Source organism: Sturnus vulgaris, chromosome 12 (assembly GCF_052056855.1).
Source record: "Sturnus vulgaris isolate bStuVul1 chromosome 12, bStuVul1.hap1, whole genome shotgun sequence".
Classification (NCBI taxonomy): Eukaryota; Metazoa; Chordata; class Aves; order Passeriformes; family Sturnidae; genus Sturnus; species Sturnus vulgaris.
Genome location: NC_142254.1, coordinates 548345 through 560432, shown reverse-complemented (window position 1 = coordinate 560432; position 12088 = coordinate 548345). Strand labels below are relative to the sequence as shown.

At 44.2% G+C, this 12088-nt stretch overlaps 1 protein-coding gene across 1 annotated transcript in view; it reads left to right on the top strand.

Annotated features, from left to right (window-relative positions):
• CDH11 (cadherin 11) overlaps positions 1–12088 on the top strand; it is an 80155-nt gene that overhangs the window by 50479 nt on the left and 17588 nt on the right. Inside the window, exon 3 of the mRNA XM_014887911.2 lies at positions 9910–10305. Coding sequence (XP_014743397.1) covers positions 10078–10305 — 228 coding nt within the window. The 5' untranslated portion in view covers positions 9910–10077. The remainder of the gene's footprint in view (positions 1–9909; positions 10306–12088) is intronic.

Below are 12088 nucleotides of genomic sequence, written 5' to 3'. Positions count from 1 at the left end.
CTTTAGGAAATGTGTTTGTAAAGGGGACTCTCAGTAATTCCCTAACTTGTCGAGTTTTATAAAGATAAATGTTCCGGGGGCTGTAATGTGAACCTCTCTAAACAAGTCACGATGTGGAGGTCTTTCAGCAAGAACTTTCCTGCTTCAGGGTGACCAAACTGAAGGGGACATGGGGATGGAGAAGTCCAGTAGGATTAAATTCAAAGTGGAAGAATGTTTTGTAGAGTAACACACTGACCACACAAAGACCACCCAGGATGCTTTAATAGTCTGGCATTTGGGCAGCACTGCTGAAGCTGCCTCTGGAAATGAAGCTGTAAGTGCAGAACCACAGACTGAATTTAGATTTCTGCTCGTGTGGGAGCTGCCAGCCCTTCAGCAAGAGGTTACGGATCCAAGCAGAAATGCATTGCTGGCTGGAATTCTGTCTGCCTTGGTTTGGGAGCTCAATAGACCTGCCTGCAATCATTAGTTTTTGATAGGTTTTCACTCTAATTTTGACTTTCTGTCTCATTTCTGGCACAAATCAAAGAGACCATCAGTCACAGCAAAAGTGTTATTCAGATATTCATACGTATCAATTCTTAGGGGAAGAAATACTCAGGATTGGCTGAGTATGTATATACAGCATTAGTAGTTGCAAGTAAGTTGACTTTAGTTGTCATTTATGTCCTCCTCAGAGTGTCACTGATAGCCACCCACATAATAACAAAATGACTGAGACTAGCATGGGCTGGGCTGCAGCCTCACTGGCCTTGGAGCATCCAGGGAATTATGAGAATTCCAGTTTGTCTGAGAAGCACAAGAACACAATTACTATTTAAAATAAACTCTACCAAAAGCTTAGTCATTACTTGAAAGGACTCTATCAATCACCATGTTCTTTAATAAGACTACCTTTCTTATGCTGGTTGTTTTCCTCTAGAGTTTATGCTTAAAACCAGACAGCCTCTGTCACATTTATCTTAAGTGGATCTCCCCAGGGCAGCAAGTAAATGTAAAACTCTGTTTACAGCCATTTTTCATTTCCCAAGCCTTTTAATATCACTCTCTCAGGCTTATTTCTGTGTCATTCACTCCATAATGTACTACGTTGCCTTCCTGCTTTCCCCTGCTTTATATGAGGTACAGCAAGCAGCAATCTCACCCTTCTCCAAGGAGCACAAATTGAATCGAAGCTTGGGGAAAATGCCCACCTAGCATGATGAATTCAGAGGTGGATGCTGACAGATAGCATATGACACTGTTCAGGGGGTTATTTCTCTTCCTCTTCCCTGCACAATGACTCCTGTTTTCAAAGGGCCATAATTTTCTGGCTTTGTCTATGGTTTCGTAATACTGAGTCTCAAAGCTGCTACAGGAAAATGTGACTACATTTCAAAAACTCTTCTTTGGAGCAGCTGGGGATTATTGGCTTTAAACATCTCAGTAATCCAATACAGTGCTATAAAACATAATTTAAAAATGCAAAGGATTAAGATTTCCTTTCATAGGATTCTACAGAACTCAGAATAGGATTCTACAAAACTTGCTTAGCATTTTTGAAGCGACTTCTATTGTCAAGATGAAAATCATCAGTTCTGTAATGATTCACTTCTGTATTTAGTACATACAAATCTTGCCATGACCTAGAATTCCTCTGTAGTAGGATACCTCTAGAATCTTGGCTGTTTGCTCACCAAATATAAAGTTATATATAAAGTTATACTTATCTCTGCAGAACTGCAGACTCAAATTCTAATCCTTTACATTGCAGCATAAAGTGCTCATATGCAAAACACAGAACATGAACTGTGGGAGTGCAAGGTTCTCATTATTCAGTACAATAACTAGGATATTTTTTTTTCCCCCAAGTATCTTTAAATATGAAGAATTTTCTTTTCTGGACTAAATACTTTTGTCTCATAAGACTAATTATGTTTTGTGAATGGCACAGAAAACTTGATATCAATTTGCATTCAGATGAGGGTTTGCTGTTCTCTCCAGTGAGGCCTGGAATGTGCTCCAGCAAGAGGGACCCAGAGCTGCAGAGGGGCTCACAGGGAGTTACTGGCTGCTGGTCTGCTTTGGAATCACACACTGGGGAAAAATGAGATTTACCAGCTACATATACAGCAGGAATGTATAGAGATCAGAGCTCTTGTCATTTGAACAAAGCATTTTACATGAGACCAGTGCACATTGGCCTTGATTAAAAAATTCAAGGTTGGTTTGGGTTGGAAGGGACTGTAAAGCCCACCCAGTGCCACCCCTGCCATGGCAGGGACAGCTCCCACTGTCCCAGGCTGCTCCAGCCCCAGTGTCCAACCTGGCCTTGGGCACTGCCAGGGATCCAGGGGCAGCCACAGCTGCTCTGGGCACCCTGTGCCAGGGCCTGCCCACCCTGCCATGGAACATTTTTACCCTAATATCTGCTCTAAAACTTCTCTCTCTCAGTTTCCTGTCATTCCACAGGCACTCCTGGTGCCTGGTTCCCAATACACACAGATATACAGGACCAGACTCTGGGGCTGGTCACAGGCATGGAGTCAGTTTGATGCAGAGGGAGTCCCTCAGTTTTTAATTCTGCTGTTTCACATGGGATGAGGGAGGCCCATGGTGCTGGCAGTGAGAGAGGGAATTGTGCTGGTGCCATGTCCCAGTGCTGCCCTGCGAGAAGAGGCTCATTTGAGGAAGCAAAACTCCATCTCCCAGTGGGATGGTTTCCTGGCTGGAAAGACACAGGAAGCCCTAAGCTGCTGGGGTACAGCTGAAAGGTGGTGTTGTCTCATCTCTCTGTTCAGCTGTTCTTTTAAAGGAGGCCTTGAAAATTTTGACACACCAGTGTTGCACCTCCTTTAATTTTGCTTAAGGGTAAATTCAGCCTGGTTTCTAGTTCCAGCAGAAAAATGTAATAATTCTAATTTGAGTCTTGTCCAAATTTAGCACATGTAGAATTTAAAATTTCAGCCATTTTCAGGACTAAAGGGTTTATTTGAACAACTGGCTTTGCCATATGTGTCATGCAACTGAATGTGCTGCAAAGCAGATCTTGATATATTATTTTGTGTAAATAAAGTGAGTGGCCCTCTTCTGCACACGTTTATCATGAAGTCTGAGCTAAAACCTATTCAAGGGTGGGTCTGATAATGCAAAACAGTTTAAAATAAAAATTTAACTCTGTGAATTAAGTTACATGTGCAAGGTACTGATTCCTGGTGTTCTTGTTCCATAAATGAGGAATAGGCTATCTATTTACGTTTTAATGTCATTTTCTTGAAATGACTCAAGAAGAGAACATTTTATTAAAGAGGAAAAAAATTAAATGTTAAATGTGGGAGACTGACAGGTTAGGGCTGTATAGACTTCCGCAACAAGAACTTGTATCCTTCAAAAATCTTTCCTTATTAATATACACCAAATTTCTTGAAAATTGGCAGGCATCAGGGGTTTGCATGGAGCAATCTGCAGGAGGATAGGGATCCGTGGCAGGCTGAACTCCCACACTCATCGATGCACAGGAGGAATGAAACCCTTGTGCACAGAACTCTTCCACATCCCTCACCTCGTGTGTTTTGTTAAAAACTCCCAGGGCAGTTACATTTGTGCTATGCCCTGAAGATTAACCAGCAGGACTCTGCTGATCGTCAGATTTGGAGATGTGCTCCCCACCTGCTTTCCAGGGGAGCTGCTCGTTTTCCATGAGCCCATGGAAGTTGCAGTGTCTGGGGAAGGGACACACTCTGTGCTGAGCACTGAGGTTCAGCTGAGCCCTGGGGCTGCTCAGAACAGCCCACCCCAAATGCAGGAGCCTGTCCAGGCTCTGGGGAGCTTTGCAGAGCCAGATCCCATGGGGAAAGGTCCCTGCCCAGCTGGGTACATCACCTGGCCACTGCAGGTCCCTCCCTACCTCCCAGGACTCCTCCAGCTGTGCCCACCTCCACCCCTCTGCCCAAAACTCAGGCACTCTCAACTCCAGAACTAATATGATCCAATATTTATTCTGTCATTAAAAAGCTATTCATTTCCTTGTCTGATGATAAAATTATGGTAGAATAAATCCTTCATCTTTTCAGCTAATTCTAATTACAGCTAAAATCTCATTTAGACTGGGAGTTTGCTATATTTACTTGCTACTTTTGCAAAACATTTCAGAACATAATCATCCATTATTATATTGCAACACTGTGATCTTGGCTGCCTTCTGCCAAGTGTCTTCCTGAGAACAATTGCTATTTTAATACATTATCCAGAAGTTATGGCCTAGACAAATCAGAAAAAATTGTTTAGTCTATTATAATTTGGCATATGGTCATTTAATAACACACAGGAAATCATTGTGAACACTGGGGATTATTGTTGCCATAAAAATAATGAAAGGAATTTAAAGTTGGCTAGACTTCACTTCCGCCACTGCTCTTGTCATTGAAATAATCTCTGCTGCCTCTTCATTTGTGTTGTTGATATCTTGGAGCACTCATTCTCATCTGTGTGAAGCTGTGTGGAGCACATTGACTTTGCAGAGTGGTTGTTTGCACTATGGTTTCCACGTGGACATGGATATATTATTTTTCAGGTGTTGTGTTCTTGATTGAATTCTTAGATGAACAGCATATTTTCATTAGGACTATGTATTTCATTGGAATATCTATTGGAATATCTATCAGTCAAAGAACAGACTTTTCTTCTGTTATAACTGAAACTGGTGAGGTCTGCATTAGCAAATACAAGCACACAGCACAGCCTTGCAGTCTGTGCAGCTAGGAATGCCCAGCAGGCCCGTTCTTACCGTTATTTAGGGATATATTTTATTTCCATGCATACATTTTGGTATACACCTCCCCATGCAGTTTGTTTTTCAGAGTGTGGACTAGACTTTAAAAATATTTCTCTGTCCTGCATGCTTCAAATGATATTCAGAGATTTAATGTGCCTTGCTGATGAGATCAGACCTTGTGTGGTGGCTAATTAACTCTTGTTCACCCTTTACCCCTAATAACACTGTTATTCAATACCAAAATTGCCAACATTCCTTTGTATAGTTAAAAGATATTAATGGAATTATGCTTTTGAGTAAATGTCCATCTTGGTTCAGCCAGAGCAGTCTGAGATTTCCTCCCCAGGGGCAGCTCCGAGCCCTGCTCTGGGCAGGGACAGCACCAGGGAGCGGCTGGAGCTGGGCCAGGGCAGGCTCGGGCTGGATTTTGGGGCAAGGTTCTGCTCCCCCAGAGGGTGCTGGCACTGCCCAGGCTCCCCAGGGAATGGTCCCGGCCCCGAGGCTGCCGCAGCTCCAGGAGCGTTGGGACAGCGCTGCCAGGGATGGACAGGGGGATTGCTGGGGGGGCTGGGCAGGGACAGGGGCTGCATCCAGCATCCCTGCCCGCCCTACGCTCAGGATGGTCTGTGGTTCTATGAAACTTGGAATCCACTATGCTCAAGGAAGTGGGAAACAGCTTTTCTTACAGATTTGTTAGGAAAACTTGGGATTTCAAAACGATACGTTGCACAATTCTGTAAACAATGATGCAGAAAAAATCAGGATCTTTGTGGTGGATTAACCCCAGCCAGCAATTGAGCACCACACAGGCACTGCTCATTCCCTGCTCCTCCTCAGGGACGGGGCAGAGATTTGGGAGAGTAAAAGTGAAAACTCATGGGTTGAGATAAAGACACTTTAATAAGACAGAAAGGAAGAAAATAGTGATAACAACAACGAGGAAAGATTCTGAACATACAAAACAATTGATGCCCACTGCAGTTGCTCACTACTCACAGACTTCTGCCCGGGCAGCTCCTGAGAGAGCCCTGGCCAGCTCCCCCCACCCAGTTTATGTGCTGAGCACAGTGGAATGGCTGGAATATCCCTCTGGCCAGGCTGGGTCAGTTATCCCAGCTGTGGCCACTCCCGGCCCTTGGTGCCTCCCCTGCAGCCTGCTGAAAGCTGAAAAGTCCTTGGCTCAGTGTAAGCAATGCTCAGCACCAACTCAAACTTCAGTGTGTTATCAGCATCACTCTCTTCCTAGATCCAAAACACCCACTGGAGCAGCTACCAGGAGGAAGATTAACTCTATCCCAGCCAGAAGCAGCACAGTGTTGCAGTTTGGTCAACTGCCCACTGACACTGGCTTTGCTGCAGTTGAGGATTATAATATATGGGGAGAGATACCCAAATGCCTCAAAGATTGTGACTTTTTAAAAAAAGGCTGCAACCATTCATGGCAAATCAGTCTGACAAATGTGTGCAGTGCCTGAATCCAAGTGGTGCGCACAGAATTTTCAGATGCTCATTGGAGCAGCAGTCCAGCAGCTGCAACAATTGCCATCCTCACATCTGTATTCCAAACTCTCAGGATTATGAGGTATTTTCCCCCAAGATAAAAAGGAATTGCTTTATAAATGGTTTTGCTCTTCTTTCATGTTTTCTGCTTGAAGCAGCTGAGTTAATGTTGAAATGTTTGAAATGTTTGATGTAGATTATTTGGAAAATAAAGGAAGGAAAGAAAATGAGATTTGGGGGCTTTTTTTGTTTGGGTTGGTTTCTTTTTGTTAATGCTACTGCTTCGTTTTTTAATGAAGTTTATTTTAGCTTTAACTTAAGAGAATCTTGTGCACCTTTTCTTTATAAATACAAGTAGTTCATCAAAATCCAGACTGTAGCTGATTTGGGTTTCAGCAATATCACAGCCTTCAGTGGAAGCCTGTCGACTTATGCTATTTTAGGTTTTCTGAGGATAAAAGTCAGAGGTTTTACTGCTGGAGTGAACATGATGTGAGTGAGCAGAGCATGAACTCCAGGGGGGGAGAAGGGGCATGAAGGAGGCCAGGGACACTCAATTGCAGCTCCAGCTTTGCTGGTCTTACCTGGGGGTCACTTCCTGAAGAGCCAGCTTGGAACTGCTGCTAGCACTGAGCCCTTTGCTTTTATAACCCAAACCAGAAGCAATTCCTTAAGGACTTGTTTTTAGCCTAAGTAGGACCAGGCCCAGCCAGAACCCCCCTGCCCTGGGCTGAGCCAGCGTGGGCAGCAGGGCAGAGGGGATTCTGCCCCTCTGCCCCCCAGGTGAGACCCTGAACACCTGCAGAGCTGCCCCAGCCCTGGACCAGCACAGCAAGGAGCTGGAGCTGCTGAGAGAGCCCAGAGGAGGCTCCAGGATGAGCAGAGCATGGAGCAGCTCTGCTGGGAGGAAAGGCTGGCACAGCTGGCATTGTTCACCTGCAGAGGAGAAACTTTGGACTGAGCTCAGGGTGGCCTTGCAGGGCCTGAAGGAGCTGCAGGAAAGATGGAGAGAGACAATTGGCAAGGGCTGGAGGGACAGCACACAGGGAATGGCTGCCAGTGCCAGAGGGCAGGGCTGGATGGGATATTGGGCAGGAATTGTTCCCTGGCAGGGTGGGCAGGGCTGGCACAGGGTGCCCAGAGCAGCTGTGGCTGCCCCTGGATCCCTGGCAGTGCCCAAGGCCAGGTTGGACATTGGGGCTGGGAGCAGCCTGGGACAGTGGGAGGTGTCCCTGCCATGGCTGGGGTGGCACTGGGTGGGCTTTGAGGTCCATTCCAGCTCAAACCATGCTGAGATTCTGGGCTTCTCTGAAGTGGTGGATAAGAGAGAATAGTTTTCTTTAGCTGGAAGACATGGAGCCTTACTGCTTCATCTCTGTACATGGACACCTAGAGGCTAAAACAAAAGATAACAAACAATTATTGTTTTAAATCCTTGTTAGTAAATAAGCATGAATCTGTGATTAACATTTTGTTTCCAGCACTTCACACTTGAATAGCTGATCATAAGCAGTGTGTATATCAGCTTGGCTCTGCCATTCTGGTTAAGCAGCTTTAAAAAGTGTTTATTTGGTTTACATAACAGTATTGAAGAGTTGGGGAAGGGTGAGGGGATTTGTTTACTTATTTCTATAGCTGAGATCATTCTGTGATGCTAATGATGAATGACTGTCAGTGAGTTTAATTTTCAAATGCACCCCAAATCTATTAGCATAAGCAGTTTATTTACAGATTTTGTTTTTCACAGCAGGTTTAGAAATGCACAGCTGTCCAGGAATATCTTCCTGTTCCATGTTTGGAGTATGCAGGTTCTTTATAACATTCCAGGAGCCCAATCCCCTCTAACTGCTGCACATGAGTGATCCCTACTGCACAAATCCCATAGCTTTATTTTTCTTTTCCTATGCAAAGCTGGGTGCAAAATAAGTGTCCAAAATAGGTGAAATCTCAGTTTTCACGTCCTGTAAGTCTTACATTGTTTTTTACCCCTCAGCAAGATGGAGACATGAAACAGATATCACAGACTTAATGCTCTTCTCATATACATTGTGTCAAAATAAAAGCATTTTCCTGATCAGAATCTTAGGGATTGTTTTGCTTTTCATGTCTTCAATGCTGGTGTGAGTAATCTGTAATATGTCATCATGTAACAACAGGAAAAAGTCAAATGGATATAACAAATCTATTTAATAAATATGCTTGGGAAAGCCAGACTATATTTGCATCTATGTGTGAGAATGTCATTTCACTCATTATGATGGAGCTAGTTTGGTGCTGTAATTGAGGTGGTTTCATTTTTCAGTACAATAAAATTGAAAGCTGATCTTTTTTGAGGAAATAAACTCAAATATTTCATTCCTTTTTCATGAACCCCTATCAGCCAATGTATTTTTATGTAACTGTAAAAGGGATGTGGAAGGAGGACATGACTGCTTAGGATGTCAGAAAGACAACCCCAAATGAGTGAGACTGGGACTAGTGAAATGTTTGTCTGTGGCTAGAGTTACAGAATGTGCTGTAGCTTCAAGTTTTTGTCTATATTCACTTTTTCTCTGCTGAAAATACCATTAAAATCTCCTTATTTCACATTTAAAAATCATTCTGTTTTATAGCTGATGGTAGCACATACTTACACATTTGCCTATATAAATATAAGATTGTTATCAGTATCTTGGAGAAGAGTAAAGTGAATCACACCAAAAACTAAACCAAGTATTATAAGGATCTTGTAAAATTTGTTGTTGTGTAAAGATTCAAGGGGAATATGTTGGAATATATTGGAATATATTCCAACATATAGGATACGTGGAAGTGGCCTTTGTGGCAGATTGAGGCTGCTTGCTTTGGGTTTCCCTGTATTATGAAATTTCTCCCTCAAATATTAAATCTGACCTAATGTTCTAAGAAGTATTAGAAAGTAGGAGATCAATGTAATTCTGGTAATTTGACACCCCAGGGAAAGTAGAAATAAACAGTTACATCAATTGTTACACTGACAGAAATATCTGAATGCATTTGTATTGGTTGGTGGCATTTATTGTGCCCAGCCCAGAGCAGCACACTGGCAATCAGTGCTGATGGTGCCTTGATCCTCAGAGGTGCTTCCAGGGTCTAAATCCAAACTGGAGCTCCTTGGAGCTCTGCCAGGCCCTGCTCCTGCCCAGGAAAAACAGAGGTGGTCATATTCAGCACAGGGATCTGTTGATCCTGAAAGGGCTGGAGAAACATTGCATTCCTGATAAGTCTTGGGATCTCCCTTATATCTGGACCTCTGCCTTAGCAGTTTGTATCTAAGGCTTATATCTAAGCTCCAAAGAGGGATTAGGTCTAAATTAGGTATTTCTGCAGTTACCTTGCATCTTGGGCTAAATCTATTTGAAAGGATCATGAGAAAATATGATTCCCTATCTATCTTTCAACTTCCAGCCTCCGAGTGGCCAAACCAGTCAGCCAGGAGATTCTGCAAGGTGGCAGCTCCGTGTAGCAAAACACCAAATCTGCTCATTACAAAGGATTTCATCAGTATTGATGTATTTATTTTAATCTTCTTATCTTGATATTTACCAAGAAAGACCCAGTTTTGTTTTGCTAGATAAAAAACCCTACTACATTCTCAAGGAATTGACGATTTTTTCCATTTTCCCTTCTTGCAGGAACTGAGTTGGGAAGCTGCAGAGCATTAAGGTGATGTGTTTAATGCGTGGTGCCATCCTATGTGCACAAGGGTTGCTCTGAAACTCCTCAGTGGCCCCAGACTTTCTGACTTCCAAGGTGGAAGGGGTAGGATCTCGGATACTCCTGTGCCTACACAATAACCAAAAATGAAGGAGGACCATTGTTTACACGCTGCTCTCCTGTGCCTGGGGGTGCTGTGCTACAGCCAGGCCCTGGCCACAGAGAGGCTGAGCCACACCAGGCCCTCGCTGCACGGGCACCTCGAGAAGGGCAAGGAGGGACAAGTCCTGCACCGCTCCAAGAGAGGCTGGGTGTGGAACCAGTTCTTTGTCATAGAGGAGTACACAGGACCAGATCCTGTGCTGGTAGGAAGGGTAAGAAAGAACTCCTTTTTCAGCCGTTGATTAATATTCTTAATTTTTCTTATTTCTTGGGGGGTTTTGTAGGTTTTGTTTGTTTGTTTTGCTTTTGCCTTTGTGCTGTATAAGCTGCTTCTTCATTTTCTGGTAGCTCAGTTTAGGTGCTAAGCAAAATACTACCTAAGTCAATACAAATATTTCCATTGATCTCAGCAGTCCTTGAATGAAGGTGTGCAGGCTGTTACTCAGCAAAACAGCAAGAACACCAACAACTTGAGCAAAAATATGTCTCAAGAATATCATTCTCAGATCTTTAAAAACAGCAATTAAAACTTGAATGTATAACCCTTCAGCTGAGTAAAATAGGTATCTTTTTATCCTCTCATTTTCAAATTATCAGTAAAATTAAATATATTGAGGGCTGTGTATACAGGGAGGTAAATATCTGTGTACACGTGTGTATGTACTGATGGACTGATTCTTTATTCTACTACTGTCTAACACTACTAAAATATAAGCAGATAAATAAATTTGCCAGTTTCTAAATGGGCAACAGAATGGTGTTGACTTAACCCCAGCAAAAAAAACAGTGGAGAAACAGGATCAATGTCAGCAAATACCATGCTGGGTATTCTGGTTTAAAATGGTGCAATTTGTAGCCATCAATATAAAATCAATAAATCTGTAATTTGGCTCAATGTTTCCCTCATTCATCAAACTGAATTGTGCACTGGTTGTGGCATGTTTAGTAAGCATTTGTTGCTTCTTTTATATTAGAGAGGGTGTAATTAAAAACTAGTTGGCAGTCACAGAATCGCACAGAATCCCAGGATCCCTGAGGCTGGAAAAGCCCTCCCAGCCCATGGTGTCCCAGCTGTGCCCCATCCCCACCTTGTCCCCAGTCCAGAGCTCTGAGTGCCACCTCCAGCCCTTCCTGGGACACCTCCAGGGATGGGCACTCCAAACCTCCCTGGGCAGCCCCTGCCAATCCCTGCCCAGCCTTCCCATGGGGAAATTCCTGCTGCTGTCCACCCTGAGCCTCCCCTGCCCAGCCTGAGGCCGTTCCCTCTCCTCCTGTCCCTGTTCCCTGGAGCAGATCCCAAATCCCCCCGGCTGTCCCCTTCTGTCAGGGAGTTGTGCAGAGCCACAAGGGCCCCCCTGAGCCTCCTTTTCTCCAGGCTGAGCCCCTTCCCAGCTCCCTCAGCCCCTCCTGGGGCTCCAGACCCTTCCCAGCTCCATTCCTTTCCCTGGACATGCTCCAGCCCCTCCAGGGCTCTTGTCCTGAATGGAAAGGCCCAGAGCTGTCCCCAGCCCTCGAGGTGTGGCCTCAGCAGTGCCAGCACAGGGGACAGTCACTGCCCTGCTCCTGCTGCCCACATTGTACTCGCTACAAGCCAGGGTGCCCTTGGCCTTCTTGCACACCTGAACACAGCTGGGCTCATTCATTTATCACTTAACTCATCCCATTTGTTATTTAACAGCTTTTTACATGCAACCCAGTCAGTAGAACATGATTCATTGAAGTGTATACAAAATCTTTGTAAAAATGACTCCTCCTACCAACTTCATGTGAATAAATAACCTGCTATAAGCATCTTCTTGTGTCTTCTCCTCCTTAAATCCGAAATGTTGGGTTTAGCAGCGCCCTGCATGTGGCAGGAGGCATGTCTGGGTTGGCACTGCCCTGGATGCATGGTACATGTGGTCACAGCATGTCCCTGACTGTGGATTATTGCCTGGTAGGGGCCACAATTGAAAACTGTGAAATGATAGCAATTTCCTGCACTCCTTTGTTTCA